Below are 24,397 nucleotides of genomic sequence, written 5' to 3'. Positions count from 1 at the left end.
TTTAACTCGCTTCATTTACTACTTATATCAATATGAATAGCACACACCGCACTGTAATCGATTTTAAACCATATCATCCTATATTTCCAACCACTGATCATAATTATCGTAAAGACTCTAAGAACATAGCTCAGATCAATAGTTCATGATTTCATATATTGATACTGTACTTTGACATTAACTCATCTTAATTTCTTTTTTATTATAAATGAGATCATAGTAAACGTGTATACACCACTTTTTTTTCTCTGTTTCTTTCTATTGGCATTATGTTGTTGTTGCTTTGTTTTTTCTTTTCTTTTCAAATAGAAGTTCAAACGTTACGCTATTGTTAGTACTCGTTTACATCATTCTAATTTGACTATGATACAATATTCGGTATTTTTTAAAATATGTAGAGCTAATTATATTGGTTATAATTTAAAAGTAAGTCAAATTGTACTAAAGAGCAAATTAAGTTAGTTTTTTTTAGTTGCATATTTCATTTGAATTGATTGGTTATATTTTAAACAATTCAATGATAATTTGTATGGATGTATTCCTGGAGAAACGACTCGACGATCAATCATTTTATATAACACTGATGGAACCGAGGGTGGGGAGAGTCAGCTCTCTCTGTTGAAATGCTTTCATATGACCACGTGCATACAACCACTACCACGGAAGTCCTACTCATTACGTTCTCACGGCGGAGGTGTTGGTTGCGAAATTGAAAGGATGAAAAGCGAATATCTAACGCTTTAACTGGGTTGGTGGACACAGAGGGTTCACCTAGGGGAGTTAGAAAACCCTGATTCCAATCTAAAGGTGTAAATGGGCTCCACGATCCCGTGGGAACAAATGGCGCATGAACCAATTGTTGGTCACCGGCTACCATGGGACTGCCCTGTCGATCAGATCTTTACGTCGACGGCTCCGGATGTGGCCTCCTAAGAAAACCACCTGCTTCGGTCTGGGCATCCAGGCAGTATCCATAGCTCACTCATAAATCAAGTGACTTGTGTGGCGCATAAGTATTCAATGCCCCTTTGTACCAATATTTATGTGTTTAAATAATAATAATAATAATAATAATAATAATAATAATAATAATAATAATAATAATAATAGTAATAACTTATTCATGGATGATATTTTGAAGTTCTGATCTAAAAGTTGAGGATTTCTGTTAAATCAATCGAGATTGTGATGGAAAAATATTTAGTGATTGATGAGACAAAATTTCGTTGGGGAAAATTCCAAAAGCAAAGAAGAGCTTGATCGATAGGAGTTGATCAATGTCAAAGGATTAGATAGAAATAACCAATCAGTGTAAATATCACTATCCTATATGAGATTGGTCTCTATTTAAATAACTCAGGCTATGAAATTTGGTGACATAGGCATCTGTTTTTTCAAGAGCATGGGTCCACCTTGCTGAAATCTAGGTCAAATAGGGTTGTCTGCCTACTACATCCAAACACCTGTCAATCTCCGGGATATCACGTGACTTAATTAATGTACACCGCCTGTTGAAATGTTTTAAACTGTAAAGTATGTTAAACGATCCACTATATATATATATCCTTTCTAAACATCAAGTTTGTTTATTAATTAGGATCGACAGGGAATATTATTTTCACCAATGGACAGTTATCGACGAGATCGTTTAGCATTGGTGTAAGTGATTTGCAATTTATTTCCCATATCTGTTTGTTTTTACTTGTTTGGTTTTCTTAGTTCTAGATCAGGAACTGATCTTAGGTAGACTACCATTAAAATCCTGTAAGAACTGGATGGTTGTTACATCCTAGTTTGGGACTCCTAAGAAGGACTCATTCACAACCCTGAACACATAAATAAAACATACGAACTCCGATTTCACCTGAAAACGTTTAAACTCTAGACCATTGAGCTGCTATCCAATATTGTTAATTTTTAACTTCAGTCGATTCATGTCGACTAGGTTAAACGTTTTCAGGTGAAATCGGAGTTCGTAGGTTCTACTTCTGGTTGCAGTATCGTGGATGAACACTTCTGGACAGTCCCAAACTAATACTTAACAACCATCCAGTTCTTCTGGGCTTTTAATAGTACTCTAGCTAGGATCAGTTCATTATGAAAGTTCTGAAATCTCCTTAGGAGATCCCCGTATTTTAATAAAGTGGTTTTGTAAGAATTTCGTGTATAGTACCAAGGGTGGTTCTTTTAGAAAACATGTTTAGTGTTAACTAGAGGGTCGCCGGATTTATTCTCATGTCGAGTCATAAATGTACACTGTTGAGGAATGACATCTATTACGAAAAGCTATTCAATACTCATAGTTTTCTACTGATTTTACGTTTGATATCATTTATGAATGAAAATTAACACAAGATGACAGTTATTAAAGTGTATAATAAAGTTCTGAATTCTGATATTGTCAATCAGTCGAAACCTAACACTGACATATACATGTTTGAGTTGTTATGCATCATATTATCCCTATGAAACGGGGCAGGGGAATTAACAAGAGGAAGTGAAAACAATGGAGTAGAATATCAGTTGCAGTGAGAATTTGATATGAAAAATATTGTTTCAGAAAGAATGAGATTGAAGAATAGGAAGCATGGAATGAGCGGGGTAAAGAGTTAATAGATTGTACCACCTCACTTGTTTGTGATTCATGACATTAAAAGGTTCCATTTACAAATTAAAACTAGCCTGAAAATTTGAATCTACGAAAATGGTTTAGTTCAATGGCTAGTGGATTTTGAATAAACATCCATATGACGCACGGTGTCCGAGTCTGGTACTGACACACATGATTTCCTATATACAGGCCTATGGCCGGCTACTGAATAAGCAAACTACAAGCAAAGAAGGATGTTTATTGCGCTAAACCAAATCAAATGCATAAGCACTCAGTGAATAACATACACTTTCGATTAGAAGATTTATGATTGCTCCTCGGTATCACATAGCATAGGTTCCTACCTCCACATTCTATGGATCGACGAGTCAGCTTGCTTAAATTTCTCCACCAATCCGACTTCAGTTATGCTCACCCTGTTGATGTTCCACCATGCATTCTGCTGTCAACTATTAATATGCACTGTGTAAAATCGCCGTGCATAATGAAAGTAGCGGATAACAGTTATCTACTACAGGTAATGTAAGATAGTCATACAATATCATGGACTGATTGAAGCTAAATATATGTAAAGTTAGATGTTGACTCAGCGGCCTAGAGGTTAGACACTCACTATGGGAACTGAAGGTCCTGAGGTCGATCACCATGTGGATCGTGGATACACACTGAAATGTATCATACAGAGGAAAAAAGTTATCGGGTACTTTCTGGTTTTTAGTAGTTGGCTAACTTAAGGTCACCTCATGATGTAGCCTGTGAAATTTAACCCATCATATTAATAATTAATCTCTAAATTGGAGCTTGAATTTAATTATTCCATGTTACAATAAATCAATCTCTCTTTGTTTTTAATGAACAAAATTATTAGTTCGATTTCAGAGAGTCTTGAAGAGGCGTTGAGAAAATTTGGAAGTACTTTAAAAATTCTTCACAAAGAAGTATCAACTCCAAACATGACTGGTATAAGTAATTTCCAGGTAAATAATCTATCAAGTATAAAGTATATAGGTTTTGTTTTGTTTGGGATTCATCAGCTAGATTTTCTTCAATTGAGATTAATTAACTTAGTCGCATAAATGATTAATAGAACTTTTTATAATTGACTGATTGCTGGGTAGTGACTAACATCATGTATTTCAGGTCCTTCATAGTTTAGATCGAATTCTATCAATCAGGCTTAACTGTAGCCATCGGTTTAGGTGACTGGATATGACGTGCACTATGTTAAGATGGGGGTTGGAGGTAGTCAATAGGAAAACTTGCTTGACCTAGATTTCGTGCTATTTGGCACTCATCAGCAAGGTGTATCTGTAATCTTAAGGGAACTGATGTTCCCTGAGGGATTCTCTGATGACACGGAATCGAACATTTAATTTAATAATTGAAGGCCAAGTGCTTTGACCATTAAGCTACTCTCCTACACCTTAGATTTTATTGATGATCATTGATTAAGTTATATATTTGATTTTGTGTTGAACAATATTGCATAATCATAAAAATGTTGCATATATCTAAAGTATGATGAAATGACTGAATAAATAATGCTAAATTTAGACATTTATTATTAAATGCTATGAAAGTAGCTAATCTATTGATGATATCAGAAGCCTTTATCGGTTAGAATGTTTTCGAGATGCGTTACATATAATAAAAATCAGCAAACAAGTGTCCAAATCTAATCACTCCATTTACCTATAAACTTATAATCTATTGGTCTAAATCCTATGGAGAAAGATGCAAACTTCCATATCAGGTTCCATGAGACAGTCGTAGTTTATGATTCTAGTGTAGATAGATGAAATTTCTTCGTATGGACAAAAAACCCAGGCACTTCCATCAGGAGTTTCATATGACGGTTGCGCAAGATTGCAAATATCACAAAGTCTGTTGTCATACGCGTTTTCGTCATTATCGTCGTCTCGTTCAGTGAACTCCTCTGAGTTAATCGAAATAATTTCTTCCTCGTCATTGCTTAACGTTGCATTCATATCGACGTTGGTAACTTACAAAAGATGAAGGAAGGACATTGAGTGTTCACGGAAGTCTTTTATGAAAAATTACAATAACACTAATCAAATTACCTCCTTCGTCTACTCGGCCGTGAGGAACCACTAGGTGTTCTACGGCCATTTCTCCAACATACGAATTTAATATACGTCTCCCGATCTCTATGGAAACGATAATCTCTCACAGCATAATGGCAGTACGTAGCTCTTTCATAATTTTTTAATGGCACTCTTCAACGCTTCAAGTGGTTGAAACGCTACGACATACAATGTGCTCAAGAATAAGTTATCGGTTTCTGTGACAACGTGAGAAACGACAGAGCTCGTGCCTTGTACGCTACTATCGTCCATAATTGGAAGAAAATGTGCTCTGTCGCCATGTCCTGACATTTTATATCAATTTTAAGAAATAAACGACCAATTATAACGAATTTACAACTAGCTATTTGATTGGACGAAACGGAATGAAAATTATTGGTAAATGGGGGTGAAAAAAATTTTTCAAAGGGGATAAAAAAATTCACTCGAAAAATTTTTTCAAAATGGCCGTATATTTAATGTTAACACAAGATTCTCAACATAAATGTCAAGCAAATTCTACTGTATGGGGCAGAAACCTGGAGAACTACGAAAGTCATGATCCAGAAGATACAAGTGTTTATTAACAGTTGTCTACACAAAATACTTCGGATCCGTTGGCCGAACACTATTAGCCACAACCAACTGTGGGAGAGAACAAACCAGATCCCAACGGAGGAAGAAATCAGAAAGAAGCGCTGGAAATGGATAGGACACACATTAAGGAAAGCACACAACTGCATCACAAGGCAAACCCTCATATGAAATCCTCAAGGTCGAAGGATGAGAGGAAAACCAAAGAACACATTACTCCGAGAAGTGGAAACAGATATGAGAAGAATGAACAACAATTGGATAGAACTAGAAAGGAAGTCCCATGACAGAGTGGATTGGAGAATGCTGGTCGGCGGTCTATATGCTCCACTGAGAGTAACAGACGTAAGTAAGTATTATCAAAATTTTTATTCATTTACTATTTTTACTTTACAACATTTAACATTTAAATTCATTCAAAATCTCATTTCATTTTTAATTTAATCAACATGAAATAGTCAGTTATTAAAGAAGTAGAACAAATTCTTGGTCAAGTTATTGAAAATTCTCTAGAACAAAATATGTTAACAACAATGAAAGAAAAAGAAATACACATGAATCAATCAATTAAACCAACACAACAAAATAAAAAGATTATGAAAAAATAGATGAAGAATATTGATTAAATGAACTGACTGGTTCCAGAAGAAGAACAAGAACAAGAAGAAGAAGACAGTTCGACTTAGATGACAATATCAGCTGATTGATAGACTACTTGATATTGAACAAACTATATACAGATATCCACACACACATACACACACACACTAGATGTATTATGTAATTGCACAATAAACAATGTTTTTGGAAAGAAAAATTATTATATTAGACATAACATATTTATCTACTACTCATATCGTGATTGTTACTTTTGTTTTTAATTTTTTTTTAAATTTGCCTTCAATTATTTTAATGATTAATAATTTGAGTATTTAAATTTAATAGATTTTCTCATTTGTCTACAAAATTCTTTGTTCTATTAATCATTGATTGAAGTCCCGTGGGTAGGATCATGAATGCACACTGATGAGGAGTCATATACTAGGACGAAACAGCCATTCAGTACTTCCACGTTTTCCATTGATGGTCTAACATCAATCGGTTCATGATCTCAATCAAAAACTTAATAATCTCCACAAACCTATACTGATGATTACTATGTGCTCTCTAGTGACTAGATTGGTGAGGGAATTCTCGGAGTTCTAGTGAGAAGCCGTAACCAGTGGAGCTAATTCGTGTCGGGTAGAGACAAGTATCTACCTCAGTACAATGGAAGATGGTCAAGCAATTTTGCGAATTGGTTGAAGTTAGACATTAACACTGTTGGATGCCGGCCAGCTCAGTGGTCTAGAGGTTAAGTGATCGTGCGTGAGAATGATAGGCCCTGGGTTCGAATCTCGCTACACAGGGTCGTAGATGCGCACTGCTGAGGAGTCTCATACTAAGACTAAACGGCTCTTCAATGCTTCCAGGTTTTTCATGGTAGTCTAGCTTTAATTGACTTATGAATTCAACTACTAAGTTAAGTAGAATAGTTTCGTTATCAATATTCAACTACTCACATAATAATATACACCAACAATACAGTATAAGGAATTAACGTCATGAGTTTATGATGAAGATGATTATATATAGCGACTCATTCGAGATTTCACGTTCCATATGCATTAAATAGATAATTTATGATATGGGAAGATTTTCAGAGAGTGACATATATGGATGATTGGGTTAATCTGGTATGATTGACTCTAAAGTTCATATTTTCTTTGAGAAGACTTATACAAATTAATTTATAAAATATTTTCACTGTTCTATTCAGAAGATTACTTACTTTAATTATGCCTGTTACTCTCAGTGGAGCATATAGACCGCCGACCAGCATTCTCCAATCCACTCTGTCATGGGACTTCCTTTCTAGTTCTATCCAATTGTTGTTCATTCTTCTCATATCTGTTTCCACTTCTCGGAGTAATGTGTTCTTTGGTTTTCCTCTCATCCTTCGACCTTGAGGATTTCATATGAGGGTTTGCCTTGTGATGCAGTTGTGTGCTTTCCTTAATGTGTGTCCTATCCATTTCCAGCGCTTCTTTCTGATTTCTTTCTCCGCTGGGATCTGGTCTGTACTCTCGCATTTTAGGTTGTTGTTGATAGTGTCTGGCCAACAGATCCGAAGTATTTTGCTCCTGCCTCTCTCCATTTCTTGACATAATGTGTTCTTTGGTCTTCCTCTCCTCCTTTGACCTTAAGGATTCCAAGTGACAGCATTTAGAAGATTAGTGAATAAAAATAAATCTCTTATCTTACTACATATAATAATGATCATCGTGAACTCACAAGTGATTAGCTTACAAATTGATTTCACATCGTTGATATTAAAGTTAATAAAGTTAAGGGCAAATAAGAGACTCATCAACGAAATGAAATGATGATATTCATGAAGATTAATTGTCAAACTGAATAAGATTTAAAATCTTGTCTATTAATTGCACGTTATCATGAATGACAAAAGTCTTTGTTCAATCCATTGTGTGATGATGATATTAGGAACATGTGTTCTCAAAATTGGAACAGTTTATTGGTGTATCAGTAAGAAGCTGTGGAGATTGTCGAATTTTATTGGAATCTTACTTGTGTAGTGGGATATACTTACAGGTGTAAGCACATTTAAGGTATTTTCAGTGGAGAAGTAAGCATCGATGCAGTGAACAAAGGATAGGAGTGATTTTATTTGACGAACAGATCGTGGTAAATTATTCTAGAGTCTGAAAAATTTACTGATAAAGTGATTCATATGGAGAGAACATTTACAATGTAATTGTTTCACCAATGACAAGGAGTTATGGATGCTATAACGAGGAGTTTCTACATATTTAATTACTTTATCGGATGTGAAGGATAGTTTATTAAGTGTTTTGAAGAAAAAGATTAGATTTAATCTGAGTCCAGTTCATTTTTATTACATCTACACTTATAATTCAAGGTACAATCAGTTCCAAGAACTCGAAGTGTAAATCGTCTTTGTAAGGATTACAACCTTAGTTTATCCTTTATGAGCACACTACTAAGAATAAACATTCAGTGTTCTACGAGTGATTGAATACATACTTTATACATCAAAATACGTGACTCGTTGTCACAGAAGTTACGAATTATGCAACCCATGAGGCGCTCGAAATTGGAGATCTGTTTCGAGACCTATTATGTGAGGGACAAATGGTAGGAGTATCTAAGTCCTAATTCCATTGCTGTTTGTAACTTAGATAGTACCTTACCATTAATTGCAAGGTCTAAGTTGAGTGATGTATTATCGAAGCATATCCATCCATATTTAGCCGTGTTAAGCTCCAACTTCCATGTTGAACATCAATAGGCTACCTTGTTGAACTCCATATTGACGCGACTTTGCATAATTTTCATCTCATGAGAAGAAATGAATATGCTACTTTAAGATCATCTCTATATAGAAGGGGCTTACCCATACAAAAGCAACCTCAAATATCGTTGGTATAAATTGGGAAGAGCAAAGTGTCTAAGATCATAACTTGTATTACACGACTTCTGACTGGAACAGAATCCGACAATGAAGAGTTAGTTTGAACTGTTTGGTGTCAGTGTCTGAGGACAGAACTAAACCAAGCGAACAGAGGGTTTTCGACCCCATAAGATGCGACTTTGCCTATAAGAAGCTGATGGTTAAACATGTCGAAAGCTTTATAAATGTCGGAGTATAGCATTAGAACTAGATATTCTCGGTTACGTTGAGTAAAGACAAAATTGAAGAAGTTCAGGTGGCAGGTCATACAAAATGGACTTTTAAGAAAGTCATCTTGAGAATAATTTTTTTTCGGTGAGTAAATAATCGAAGAGTTCATCACCAAAACTTTTTTCGATTATCCTAGATATAGCTGGATTAATATATATGGGCCGATAATTGTTCATGTCAGTTTTATCGCCAGATTTGTAATGTGGTACGATATATGCGGTTTTCTAACAGTAAACGTAAGTATCTGTCCCGAGAGAGAGAGGGAGAGAGAGTAAACAGATTTAGAAGAAGGACTGGAGTACCTGGCACACCATATATTTAAAGAAAGGATGAATTCCCGTCTAATCAATGAGCTCTTAAAAATTTAAGGGAGTTTATAGCCCTACTAATTTTCAGGTATGTGAAAGAGATAGATTTTATTGAGTTCCTAGTCACATACCTGACTCTTGAAACAGTGCCCTTTAGGAATCCATTACTGTTCGCAAAAATACCACCAAAGAGGTTTGCAATGGTTTTAGAGTCATCTATAAAAGTGCCATTATCCAGGATGCATTGTGTATCAACATTTTGAGTTGCTTTAACACGTTAATTGAAAAGGAGAATTAAGTGCTAACAGCTCCTGATTAATGGCTGTTAACCTGTACTTTTCTTTAATTTGGTTAACAATTATGGTTATTTTTGCAACTACCGTGAAATTGTTTGACTTAAACTAGCATGTCTACAAGTGTCTTAATTTATTACAATATTTAGCTGGCATAAATAATTCGTTAGGTTTACTAAACATGTATGTTTTAAGAGATGAGCAGGAATCTAAATAAGAGTTAGTGATCAGATAGAATGTGTCAATGGCATCCACGAAACGACTGCTTGAGAAGAAGATATCCCAGCCTGAGGATCTTACCAGGAAGTGCAGGAAGTCCCAGTCAGCATGTCTGTAGTCTCTATATTGACAGGCTTTTTGTATCGGTTGTTAATAAGAGGGATAGATTGAGAGAGCAACAACTACTATTTTATGTTCGTTGCTCTCGACTTGATTGTATACTTATATAGGCAGTGGGATGATATTTCCACAAAATATTAGATAAGGCATATTATCACGCCTTGTTGAGGTACTAACCTACTGTAACCAGCAGTACATGTTAAATATCAATGGGAATTTATCATTACATGACTGAGAAATACCGCTATTCCAATTTATTTCAAGGTGTGGATTTTTGGAAGTGGCGAGTATATAATCCAATGAATCATTTATATTTAACCTTTAGAAAATACAGTGAATTACTGATTATTCATCCATTTTTGAGACGAGTAGATTGTAGTAAGTTTAAATTTGAACTATAACTTAAAATAATTTAAAATTTAAATTAGACCACCATTGAAATCCGGTAACCACTGAACGGACTTTTCTTCATAGTATGGGATTCTTCAGTAGTGCGTATCCATAAACCCGTACTCATGAATCAAACCCGGGACCTTCGATCTCTCGTGTAAGTGCATAATCTCTAAATCCCTGATCGGTCCATGATTTTAATGAACTTCAGCAATCTGATTGTACAATTTTCTAAAATACTGAAATTGTTTTGAGCTTATTACAGCCATAATTACTATTTGAACTACATTATTCTGGACTGCAACTGTTGTAGTGTCTGATACTTATATCTACATAAATAGTATATAATGCTAGTCAGGAATTGAGTGTCTGGCAGCAGAAGTTTGAGAAGATCGAAGAGGAAACAACGGGAACAGAAAGTAATTGGTATGGAAATGCAGAAACAATAAAGTCTGAGACGAATAATAAACATTTTGTAAATGAAGTATTGGATTATGGTTTTTCTATTTTATGCAGTAACTCTGTACTTTTGTGCTAAATATAATCTGTTGTGCTCACCTGTGTTCTCCTTCGCTACATTGTTACTTCGACGTGGTGTTCTGACTCGCATATTGTGATAATCCAGTCAAGCTGCGTTAGCTTGAATATCCGTTTCTTCAGATCTAATAGTTGTTATTAGGTGATATTATTAGCAAAAAAGGGAACAGTTTCCTGTTAAAATGAAGCAAATTATTATTTATATTTTCACCGTGTAAATACTAAACACTTTTATTCTTCAACTCTTATATTTAGCTGTTTGTAAACGTTTGTTTGATGTATGAAAATGTTGAAAAGAACAAAGATTCTATCAGAATAGCATGAAGCCATTTTATTTCGTTGGTTCTCGTCAGCTGCTTATAACCTGTGATATTTAAAATTATAGTTACTAGCTGGGTTTAAATTACTTACATGAAAGTGTTTAGTTGGAAGTTACTTTGAAGATATATCAATGTAATATACTTACTTACTTACGCCTGTTACTCCTCGTGGACGAGTATAGGCCACCCAATACCACTCTCCATCCAACCATGTCCTGTGCAATCCTTTCCAGTTGTTTTTTATCCTTTTCATATTTGCTTCTATTTCCTGACTCAGTGTGTTTTTTGGCCTTCCTCGTTTCCGCTTCCCTTCAGGATACCATTTCCAACGTCTTTTCCTAATTTCCTCTTCAGCTGGAAGTTGGTTTGTTCTCTCCCACAGAAGGCTGTTTCTGGTGGTATCCAGCCAATGGATGTTGAATATCTTGCGTGGACAACTGTTTATAAATTCTTGTACCTTCTTGATGATGGTGGTAGGTAAAATAGGAAGGGTGTAAATAAATTTAATAGACTGGATGAAATGTTGTAAATATGTACCTTATGTAACAGAAAATTATACAACATTGAATGTAACAACATTTCAAACGGCCAGCAACAAGTGATTACATAATGGGTCAAATCCTGGGTTCGAATCTCGCAGGGGGCGAGGTCGTGGATGCGCACTGCTGAGGAGTCTCACAATAGGACGAAACGGCCATCCAGTGCTTCCAGGTTTTCCATGGTGGTCTAGCTTCAACTGACTCATGATCTTAACCATTGAAAAATTACTTAATTAGTGTAGATGGTTGATAATTAATTTAATAAATGAATAGACAAATCGAATTTACAATACATTTGATGACTGGACTCAATTACTATTCATTTAACCAGTCAATTATAACTGTTATCAGTTTAGGGGTTTTGGAAATTGTTAAGTTTTTGATTGAGATCATGAATCGATTGATGTTATTCGAACGACCACACTTACCAAATGATGACCAATTTGACCGGGTCAAAGGTTGATCCAATGAACTATAGTTTCAACGAATAATTGGTTAGATTCATCTATTAAAAACGATCAGATATATTAATGCTTGTAATTAGAAGAAAATCATTCTAGCACGGTATTCTAAAGTCAACAGTTAAAAATTGCCACTATTTTTTAGGATCAGTATCAGTCAGTTATTTCTGAGTAAGTCATTTTAAACTAATGTTTGCCTTATATCGATTGATATAATAAATACAAAACTTTATTTCCTAACGCCTGTTACTTCTCGTCAAGGAGCATAGGCCGCCAACCACCACCACTCTCCATCCAACTCTATCCTGGGCAATCCTTTCCAGTTCTTTCCTATTGTTATTCATCCTTTTCATATCTGCTTCTATTATCCGACGTAATGTGTTCTTTGGCCTTCCTCTTTTCCATTTCCCTTCAGAATTGCAAGTTAGGGCTTGCCTCGTAGTTCAGTTTGTGTTATATCCCGGTGAGAATAATGAATAGTAACTTTTGGGATCGATTTATGGATTAATACTATACATATATTTTTATGGTTTAATTGTAAAGTAACTAAACTATTCATATTCGTGTTCCTCTTATCATAAGCTTTATTTTGACCTGTGGAATATTATTATACGATTCACCATTCTTGATTTATGCCTGGTCTATCAATTACTACCTCCAACATTCATGGCCAATTTTGGCTAGGTCTTTTACAAATATTGTTTCCTATTTTATGGTACGATGTGGCTGTCTGGTTGGTATATAAACCCAGTATGTTTGAAATAAATGATTCATATTGCAGAGGCGGAGATTGATGTTCTGGACTTAACAGGCAGGGTTAGGCAGAAAGCAGAACCTGTGAAGACTCTAGACTGCTCGTACGGGTTTTATGTGTCATTGGTCCGGTTGATATTTCATTGTTCTTTAATTGGCGATATTATTACGTTATACATTAATAGGGGCAGAAACTCACAAGTTATAACAGTTTGGTGATTTCCGTAATGTATGTCCTATCCACTTCCATCGTCTTTTCCTAATTTCCTCCTCAGCTGGAAGCTGGTTTACCTTCTCCCACAATAAGCTGTTTCTGATGGTATCTCCGGCCAATGAATGTTGAATATCTTGCGTAGACAGCTATTTATAAATACGTGCACCTTGTTAATGATGGTTGTAGTAGTTTCCCAAGTTTCAGCTCCGTACAAGAGAACAAGCTGTCTTGACGTTCATATTGAAGATTATGATTTTAATATTGGTTGACAGACAGTTGTTTTCAGTTCCATATATACTTCAGTTGTACGGATGTGGCCCTTGCTTTGCCAATCCTTGCCTTTACGTCTTCATCTGATCCTCCTTGTTCATTGATAATACTTCCCATGTATGTGAAGGGTTCTACATCTTCCAGAGTTTCGTCATCAAATATATTGGTTAGGTCAATGTTCTCTATGTTGTATTCAAGAGTTTTCTAGCTTTGGAAACTTAAGATTTTTTCAAATAATTCTACACTCTAAATTGTATAATTGACTTATGAAACTTTCACATTTCATTCAACATTAGGTTGAAAAAAAAATAATGAAAACTTTCTCAATTACATGGTTACTTTTTTTTGTTTTCTAAACATTTAATTGTTTCAGGTTTAATATTATTTTTTTATAAAAAATAAATAAATAAATAAATAAATGTAAATAGAATTTGTTATTGTCCCTGTAACACTTCAAACTCGATGATTTGAACAATGATTCTAGACATTTATGATCTCATTTATAAATTCAGATAATCATATTTTGGTCAAACTGTATAGTTACAAAACATTTTCTGTTGACAATACATAAGAGAGAGAGAGAGAGGGAGAGGGAGAAAGGGAGAGAGGGAGAGGGAGGGCGAGAAAGAAAAGCCTAACACTCACCTCCCAACTACAATAACCCGATTTACATTATTAAATACACAGCGAAGGATTGTTTTTTTTGTTGTTTTTTTTGGTCAACATTCTAAACTGATCAACTCACATTGAATGAATGTACCATGTAGAGTTCAAACACAAGTTGTTTTTTTTCGTTGTTGTTGTTGTTGTTGTTGTCGTTGTCGTTGTTTTTATTTGGCTAACAGTAAGGTCATTTCATTCATCAGTTTTAATACAGTCAAAATAGGCAAATCAACTAATAATCGGTCTAATCAACAACAACAACAAGAAGTCCAAATGCTTCCATAATAATAATAATAATAATAATAATAATAATAGTAATTCAATCATATAAATCTTAATTAAAAGTCAAGTACCTATTCTTTGCTATTTATTACATCATAAGTTCATTCTGCCGAATGATTAAACATGTGTTACAGACCAATAATTATTTATTTATTTATTTATTTATTTATTTATTTATTTATTATAATCATATGGATATTGACCAGAAATTTCTTAATCATAACAGTCACATGTTGTGATCATGTTTCTCCATCAACTATAAATAACCATGGTAACAGGGGATTTTTCTTGTTGTTGTTTGCTTTGTTGAACAGAGTCCTATCAAATATAATACAACATATTATAATTATACTACTTAATCTATTATAATGAGTAGTAATCAATTGTCTATAATGAATCAGTTAAATTCTATAAATTTATATCAATCAAATAAAGAATATCAAATGCCAATTATATCTACATTAAATGATTTCATTGAAACCATAAGAATAATATTTAATGAAGATCATATTGATATCAATGAAGTATATACAATTTTAAAGAATTTTCAATGTGATTTCTCAGAATGGAGCAAATATATATTTTATCATAAAACAAAGTAAGTTAATCTGATTTACATTCTAAACTGATAACAATTTAAGGAACATGGAAATATTAGAGATATTAAGATTTTGATTGAGATCATGAACCGATTGATGTTAGACCACCGTTGGAAACTTGGAAGCACAGGACGGTCGTTTCGTCCTATTGTGAGACTCCTCATTGGCAGTGAGCATCCACGATCCTGGCCGTCCAGTGCTTCTAGGTTTTCAATGTTGGTCTAACATCAATTGGTTCATTATCTCAAACAAAAACTTAACAATCTCCACAACTCTTAAACTGATAGATATTAAGATGTTAAAGAAGACTTCTAGCTCAAATGGATGGTTTTTTGTTGGGGACGTTAGATTTATAGAACTCACTTGGAAAAGGACCTAAATTTGTAATTTCATTTAGAAAATTTGAATTTCTTTGTTTTCGCGCTAAAAGCGTTCAGTTTCACCTTTATGTCATACTTCCCACTTGGGAGAATCTTAAATGCGATTGGTTTGTTGTGTGTTTTAGTATGCTATTTTATAACTCTCCCCAAGGACGGTTTTGTGCAGTATATATATATATATATATATATATATATATATATATATATATATATATATATATATATGTTTTGATTTGTGTCTGTTGTTATCACTCGTGCTTCTGGCTATTTGCGGAATATAATTCCCCATTCCAAGCTTGGGCTTCTTCCTCTAGTTAGCGGGACTGGGATGCATCAAATAGCTAGCTTATTGGATTTGGTCACCGAGTCTTTGTTCCGTTCTCAGTTTAAGTGAACTCGTAACCGCTTTAAACCTAGCAATTTTGATGGAGTTTTATTCTTTGAGTTGAATGGTTTAGATGTGGAGTTTTCATTGTTATTCTCGATGAAATCATCAGAACAAACTTCAAGTTTGTACTCTGCGTTCAAATCATCTAGCTCAAAGAACAAAACTTCATCAAAACACTAGAGATATGTTTTTGTTAGATTTTTTTAAAACTCTCTGTAGTACACATTCATTATTTCAAATGAGATTCAAAAACATCATATAAATCGTTTACAGGAAAGAAGTTAGTATTAAGTGACTGATCCAGAGCTATTTTATCGTTGTTAACATGATCTTCAGTAAATATCATCGAAGAATTTCAATCTTCTTCATTAGTTTGTTTGATTACATAACTTCATGAAATTTATTCTTAAGCTGATCATAAAGATGCAAACGATTGTTACATAATCAAATATTTTGTTAAAAGATTTTTTTTCAAAAGATACTGATGTGATTCTCATTGTAAAAGGGCTATCTTATTCGCTTCAAGACCTGTATATGATCATGTAATCACCATCCTGAACAATAGAAGTAAACCAAACTAAATAGATGTCTTGTAATCTCGTTGATATTATTATGTGGTAAAAAGAAAGACTTTTCCGATTTAAATGAACATACTACTTACCTATTTGTGGTCAGTTACTACGTACATTGAAAACGTACTTGCTCATGGATCTAACTCCATGTTGGTTATAACTGATTGACTTTGGTATTCATAAAAACTGGCATTTCAATAACAATTATTCGTTTTTCAGGAGGGGTTTTGTGGAGATTTTAGAACTTTCATTAGTTGAAATCTTGAGTCAATTGAAGCTAAACCACCATGAAAAACCTGAAAGTACTGGACGGCTGTTTCGTCCTATCTCCACAAAACCCCTTCTGATAATAATCCTCTGCTCGCTAATGACTGACTTCAAGAGACATTTCCTAGAATTCTAGTGAGAAACCGTTACCAGTGGAGTTCAACCAGGTCTGTTATGAGATAGTAACCCATTGAAGACAATTGTGTACTGTGGCGCAATTACGTGGATTAGTTGAAGTTAGACATTAACACCGTTGAATGCCGGCTCAGTGACCTATTCGTTTTTTGTCAACACATCTTCATTCCTCTTTTTTTCTTTCGTAAATAAATATTAGATACACACGTAATTTGATAGATGAAGGTAATGGAAAGTACAATCTATTATTATTATGCTGGAGTGAAGATCAAGGAACAGGAGTACATGATCATTCTGGAGCTGATTGTTTTGTCAAAATTATAAAAGGTAATATTAAGATTTCTTTTTTCATTGAATCAAAGTTACACACACATTCTTGAAACACAAGTATTGACTTTTCATATGATTTTATGATTTTAACTTTTGTTAATTAACCAATTCTGACGATTGGTAGAATTCGGTCAGGAATAAAACAGAGTTGACAAACACAGCATTGTTCGCTACTCAGTGATTCGGGTGTTAGACGGTTATCCACCTCAGGCAGCGAATAGAGGGTTGTGCAAGATCATGAATTGATGAAAATCAAACATTAACACCGTTGCATGACTGCTCAGTGGTCTAGACATTAAGCGTCCGTGCGCACTGTTGAGGAGTCCTGCGATATGACGAAGCGGCTGTCCATTACTTCCAGGTTTCACTGGTGGTTTAGCTTAGATCGATTCAAGATTTTAACTATGAGAAAACTCGATGATTTATCAATTGTAAATACTTTAATTTTCTAATAACTATTAGACCGATTTGATGACTGAATTAACTGTTATGATTGTCAAATCTATGTCTACTTTGATGTTTTATCGTATGATCAGTTTTAAATAAAAAGGCTATATGAGTTCAAAAGAGAACATCCCATGTTCTCATGTAGTTACAGTTTATGGATGTGAGTAGAATAAGTAAATGAAGGTTTTATGGATGGAGTCCTTAGAATAATACACATCATAAGCTGGCATCATTAGATTTTATGATACAACATACATTATAAAGTATGGATAAGCTCAATCAATCATCATCATTAGTTATTCCTTATTTAATTTCATTCCTTTACTAATATCATTGTTGCTTATTTTGCTATGGACTAATCTTTACTCAGTTTTTTTACTTTTTGTGGTTTTGTAACATGTAACAAATATGAATCAATTCATTCTACTTGAACTAACTTTTACGTTACTATGCTTATCCAACTGACTATTTGTCCTATTCGTATATAAGTAATAGATTAGTGTTTATAACAGTTTCATGACTTCATGTATTTCATTGGTCTGATCAACCACATAGTATCATTAATTGATGTGTTTTATGATCCGATGCAGTAGCTTTTCGTACTATAGGACAAAGCTATTACACAAATAATTAAATTAAAGTTAGTAGGAACTGAAATATAACGTGTATGAATCATAAGTATGTATATACAATTCTTCTTTAGATCCAGACAAGATTGAACAAGTTGAGACTGATTTCTTCCAATAGCGTACCTTGTTCATGATATTTCACCTATAGTTTTACTTTGATGTGACATGTAAGCATAGCCACATGCCATGTCTACACTCTCTCAAGCTATCAACAACCCATACATAAAAGAATATAACTTAAAATCATGTACATAAAGCTATACCTAATAACTTTTGATAAGAGCAAGAACAAAGATTTAAGTTAAATTGTTTTATGGATTAAAACTTTTCCACCGGTTAAAATCATGAGTCAATTGAAGCTAGACCACCATGGAAAACTTGGAAGCGCTGGACGACCGTTTCGTCCCAGTATGGGACTCCTCAGCAGTGCGCATCCACGATCCCGCCCCCTGCGAGATTCGAACCCAGGACTCGCGCCAGGCGCTTAACCAACTTTTTATTTAGCTTAATTATAACATTAACTAAGTGTTCAATCTATATACATTTAGGTCAGATAAAAGAAACTATTTACGAATGGCCAAAACATTTCAATCCAAAAAAATCATATAACTCTACTAATGAAACTGATTCTCCATTAGTTGTGAAATCAGTAACTGTAATGAATCCTGGTGAAGTCACCTACATGCATGGTAAGTTGAATGTTTGTTTGGTAACTTAATTTGTCCATTTTTTTTGAAATCTTGATATCAGAATGTTGTTTTTGTAAACATTTAATATCAACCGAAAGAAGCAAAAGTTTCATTGTAATTATTGATATCCATTAGTATTAACATATTGTTACTTGTAAAATGTTCCAGATAGACGGGTTTAAATAAAGCAAGAACAAATATTGGTGCAGAATAGTATGAATTCATATTATTTCGAGGTTTCTCATCAGCTGCTTACAAACCAAAAAATGTAATAGAATTTTTACATTGAGATAGAGTGAAAACAAATGACATAGATGAGTGTAAATAACTGGGTTACAATAATAACTATATATATATATATATATATATATATATATATATATATATATGCTAGAACAGGTCAGAGGTCAAAAGGAATTAATTCGGGTTGGGTGGTGTAATAGTGGAATTGAATAATCATAAGATAAGTTACGTAATAATACTATTCTGCACCAATATTTGTTCTTGCTTTATTTAAATTCATAAAGGGAACCAATTGCATGAAATTTTTAAATAGACGGGTTTAGTTTAGTAATTGACTTCTAGTAATTCAAGTACATGGAATGTTTGAAAAAAAAATCATATCGATTCTAAACATTCTAAATGTACAACGTTTAGATCATAAACTCAACCAAAAACCGGAAATATAGATAAAGTATGTACATAAGTAATGACTAGCAGTAGAATATCAGATACTCATTTTGTCCTATATGGGACTAGTAGCAACTAGATGTATCTGCATTCGTTTTGATATCTAAACCGGGACTTCGACCCTTACTTACTTAAGTAAGTACCTATCATTTTAAAAAAACCTTCACTTGGTTATCCATTGAGCTCCAACTATCTACAAGTTACTTAGCTAACATTACTTAGTGATCTTAGTTCAACAATCCCTTAAAACCATGAATCACTAGTTTAACTAACATTTAACCGATTTATTAACTGTACAATTTAAAAATCTTTATTAACCTCCAATTCTAACTTGAGAATAGCTAGATTCATATCTACTGCATTAATTCACTGGTAATTCAACTATGTATAGTGAAACAAGAGCAAATGAGACACTTATGTGTGATCATACTCTCTGGGTCGTTCATGTTATAACTTTTTGTATAACGTTACAATTTGTTCATTAACTGTGTACTAGTATTTTGTGTACTGTGACAGAATCCTCAATATCTGTTGTGGAAAACCAGGTGACATTATCTTAGATTAGTTTATCTTAAGAGATATAGATTTTTTTAAAGAAATTTAAATAATACAAGTACCTGATAATTTATTAATAATTGGAGTTTACATTTGGCTATAGAACATCAACATTGGGATCTTGGTACATTCGGCTGATGAGTTACAAATAAGACGAAATTCAAAACCTGAGACCCACTGTTGAATATCACATAAAGTATTGTCAACTAGTAGTTACTATAGAATATTGGTTCATCAGTCTAAAAAGTTAATAAGCCATATAGAGGATGACAATGCAAACCTGAATATTAACAACATGAAACTACAGATCCTTATAAGTAACAATGAAAACTGTGTTCCATTGATTGACTGTTGAGAAGTTCGAATTCATCAACTATCTCTTATCAAGACACTACATTCAAGTATCACAATACGTCATTAGATGGTATTTCACACCAACCAATCCGAACAGTCATAGACTATGGTTTATCAACTACACAAAAAAGTTATTTTAAATATTAAAAAGAGTGAGTTTGGTTAAAATCACAAGGACATCCTTATAGTATGGGACATATCTCCCAGTTGTATTCTACTAACAAACGATAACGTCTAACAATTATGTCGATGTGGTGTAGATTTATAATCTTTATATCTTCCATATTATTAGATCTTATTTAGGTGTCACAAACATTGAACGATTTGATATTACTAGAATAAGAGAGTTTGTTAAGATTGTAGTTATTTCATTGGTTAAATTATAAACCGATCTTAGCTAGACTATCATTGAGAACCAAGAAGTACTTTATGATTGTTTCATCTTATTGTGGGACATCTCAGTAGAGGTCACTCACTACCTTATCACAAAGGATAAAGCTCAAGAGTTTTGGTCACAAGCTTGAACGTTTAACCTCTTGACCACTAAAATGAAAACCTTCTGACTCCCAGGGCAGAGTTTAGAAGATTTGAATAATTTTTTTCTGGTTAGCGTTTTTTTTAGCGAGTTAGTTTTCTACGGGATGGGGTCGCTAAACCCATGCCCAACCGTCCTCCTTTATCCGGGCTTGGGACGGTCAGTAGCCTCCGGAGGGACTCCAGGCGGAGTTCTAGACCACTAAGCCTACATTCAGTAATCTACATGTTCAACTTCAATCAATTTGTAATATTACATAATCATCTTACATTGACTATGATATATAATTATTTCATAAACAACATAGCTGATATTACTTGACCTCAATGAATCATCTATCATTTCAAGTTGAATTACTAATGGTCTGGTACTATATTTTATTTTATAGATAAAATTGGAATACATCGTTTACAGAATCCTAGTAAAACAGAGACTGCTATTACATTACACTTATACTGTCCACCTTATACAGAATCGATGAATTTTGAAGAGTCTACTTCGAAAACAAGTAAAGTGAATGTGATATTTCATAGTAAATTTGGTAAACAGATTGTGTAATAAATAAATGAGTAAGTGAATTTGAAAAACAAATTTCGTTTTGTTTTAGTAATCTGAGAATTTGATAAAATTGGAATTTCAATGGTTGAGATTATGAGTCAATTGAAGTTAGATCACTATGGAAAACCTGGAAGCAGTGGACGGCTGTTGTGGGGTTCCTCAGCAGTGCGCATCCACGATCCCGCCTTGAGAGATTCGAACCTAGGACCTATCAATCTCGCGTCCAGTCCAGTGTTTTTAAGTTTTCCATGGTGGTCTAGCTTCAATTCACTCATGATTTCAACCATTTAAATTACTATAAAAATCCACAAAAACCATTCTGATATAAAATTGGAATTGATCAAATGAAACCATAGAATTAGTTTAGGAATTCATCGATTATTTATCAGAATTATGTTGACAAAATGAAAGATTCTCTGTTAGGAACCAAAAAATCACAAATCTATGATTAAAGTTGTTGAATGACAAATTAAATTCGTTCTCAATAAAGTAGATGTTAGCTTGACGTTCGTTGACGTTAGAAGAAAGGTAGGAGTGTCTAAACCAAGATCTAGAGCAGTTTGTCGTATAATTAACTATTAGATTGAGCCATATTGATTGGTACAGATTATCTGGTTGGGATTCTTGGAATTAACTTCATAAATGTTTTGTGACAGTACAGTATGCGTCACAGGAAATTCCTGAAGGATACCTCACGGATTTCCGTCTTTAGCAGTAAGGCCCATTGACGAACGGAGCTAACACGTTAAAAAAAATCCCATAAAAAAGCCGTGCACGACCGGCCTCAAGCCGTTGTTCCTTGGACTCTGTGGTCATGCTCCCAGGTCGTTATAACCAACATTAATCCAACTTCCTTTTCAGGTTTCTCACGAAATACCCTTCCACGGTGTGGGCAGCCGGGAAGTGACATCAGCCCTCATACCCGTAATAGCACACGAGACCAAGTTGGTCACATTCAAATCCTTCCTACACCTTCTAATACCTCTCTTATCTCCAAGACTAACTGACTGACTGAGTCAATCAGTAATGAATAAGAAAAAAGAGAATTCAATGATACTATGGGTTATTTTAATGATCAATCCGTATTGTTGTGTAATTTCAAGCATATAAAGTCATGTTCAATTTCCTAGTTTTCAATAGTTATTTTATCAACATTCATTCATAATATAGAACTAACACAATTCAAAGATCTTTACAACTTTCAACACTAAAATGACTATCATTATTATCGGTAAGAATTAGCGAATTGTTATGTAATAACTTTATTAAGTAACTAACTTGTATGATTCATAATGTCGTATTATCATTTACTTTATATGTAATATGTTTTCCTTTTCCCTTCATATAACTTTTGTAGGGAACTGAAAAACTCAACTTACCGGGGTATGGTCATTTGAAACTGTGTTAATACAATTAGAAATGACATGCATGAATAGATTAATCTCAATATATAAAAGTATTGCATATGTAATTTATTATATTTTTTGTAATAATAATTAGAAACTGTTATATTTATACAAAGTTTAATAATTCTATATGAATCCATTTATCATTACTAAAGGGAAGGGGAAAATCATTGAGAACAACTAAATGTATTTGAATAAAAAATTACAGAATCCATTGTCTTACACTTTGTGGTTCTTTCATTTCTATACCAATTACTCACTGTTCTCGTCCTTCAACCAAAGGACGTGTTTACTGAGCAGCAGTTCGTTCCGTCCTACTTTATGGCAGTGAAACATGGCCGGTAAGAGTAGAGGATATTCGTAGGTTACTAGTATTCGATCATAGGTGTCTTCGAAACATTGCTCGTATATCCTGAGACCATCGAGTAAGTAACGCAGCTGTTAGGAAACAGGTACTAGGTAAGGATGGCAAATCCATTGATGAAGTAGTGAAACTTCATCAGTTGAGATGGCTGGGACATGTGTTACGTATGCCCAACGACCGACTGCCTCGACGTGCGATGTTCAGTGGTATACGAGTAGGTTGGAAGAAAGCTAGGGGCGGCCAGACCGAAACATGGCACAAGTCCATGAAGTCACTGACAAGTGAACTGAGCCATGTTGGTAGGTGTAGACTACCTTGCTGAGATCCGCGAGATGATAGCAACCGGTGGTTAGAGACCTTGAATGACATGGCTGAAAATCGTTTGCAATGGCGCAGGTGTATCCACTCTTTGTGTTCTTCCAAATTCTAATCTCCTGATTCCTCCTTGTCTCTTTCCTTCTCTTCGCAAATTTATTTCACTGGGTTGTACTTCTTTAATAACATCTCCAAACCCTAATGTTTCCGATTACTGCTTGTACTCTTAATACCTCTACCACTACGGGATTTGAATCGACAACTGCATCTCTGTGCTAATGTGGTATGGCAACTCGAACTGATGTACGTACGTACGAAGTTCTACGTTGTAAATGACTGACTGACTCTCTTCTTCTATTCGTTCTTCTCGACCACAGTAATACCACAAAGTATTCCACTTTTGACTGACGATATATACTACTTATATCTGTCGATATCATTAGCATACACTACAGTACAATCAATAGGTCAGAGGAATTCTCATCTTAGTAAATTACTAGTCAAGATACATTACGAATAATACATCATAATGAATGATGTAACTAGGAAACTTTTGTCACTAAGTTAAATGACTACAATTTATCATTAGAACAACAACTAATGAGTAACAAGGAAAAGTTCATAATTGTGAAAATGTAGAAAAAATAAAAACAGACGATCAAAAACCAACTACTTAACGTATACTCATTAAAAATATCTAAATTAATCCACTAAATAATACGTTTTATAGTTGTTTCATTTTCATTTTCTGGATTGGTTTATG

At 34.0% G+C, this 24,397-nt stretch overlaps 2 protein-coding genes across 2 annotated transcripts in view; both read left to right on the top strand.

The window, feature by feature from the left end:
- Positions 1-6,289, top strand: part of MS3_00009505 (uncharacterized protein) — a 54,867-nt gene extending 48,578 nt beyond the window's left edge. The window contains exons 20-23 of the mRNA XM_051217889.1: positions 310-426; positions 1,598-1,659; positions 3,480-3,588; positions 5,748-6,289. Of these exons, the coding sequence (XP_051064321.1) occupies positions 310-426; positions 1,598-1,659; positions 3,480-3,588; positions 5,748-5,897 (438 nt within the window). The 3' untranslated portion in view covers positions 5,898-6,289. The remainder of the gene's footprint in view (positions 1-309; positions 427-1,597; positions 1,660-3,479; positions 3,589-5,747) is intronic.
- An 8,419-nt stretch (positions 6,290-14,708) lies between these two features.
- Positions 14,709-23,132, top strand: CDO1 (Cysteine dioxygenase). The gene is made up of 5 exons (XM_051217888.1): positions 14,709-15,019; positions 16,962-17,089; positions 18,717-18,857; positions 21,380-21,560; positions 22,907-23,132. The coding sequence occupies exons 1-4, from the start codon at positions 14,790-14,792 to the stop codon at positions 21,547-21,549; spliced, it is 669 nt and encodes a 222-aa protein (XP_051064320.1). The 5' UTR covers positions 14,709-14,789; the 3' UTR covers positions 21,550-21,560; positions 22,907-23,132.
- Positions 23,133-24,397: the final 1,265 nt, after the last annotated feature.

The sequence above is a fragment of the Schistosoma haematobium genome, chromosome 7 (assembly GCF_000699445.3).
Source record: "Schistosoma haematobium chromosome 7, whole genome shotgun sequence".
Lineage (NCBI taxonomy): Eukaryota > Metazoa > Platyhelminthes > Trematoda > Strigeidida > Schistosomatidae > Schistosoma > Schistosoma haematobium.
The sequence above is the reverse complement of the archived record's forward strand: the minus strand, read 5'-3'. Positions and strand labels throughout refer to the sequence as shown.

Bases quoted from the DNA above. Each gene is read 5' to 3' on its own strand.
- CDO1 (XM_051217888.1), top strand. From the start codon at position 14,790: ATGAGTAGTAATCAATTGTCTATAATGAATCAGTTAAATTCTATAAAT. The intron at 15,020-16,961 runs GTAAGTTAATCT...AATAAATATTAG, and splicing joins ATATTTTATCATAAAACAAA to ATACACACGTAATTTGATAG. The intron at 17,090-18,716 runs GTAATATTAAGA...ATATACATTTAG, and splicing joins TTTTGTCAAAATTATAAAAG to GTCAGATAAAAGAAACTATT.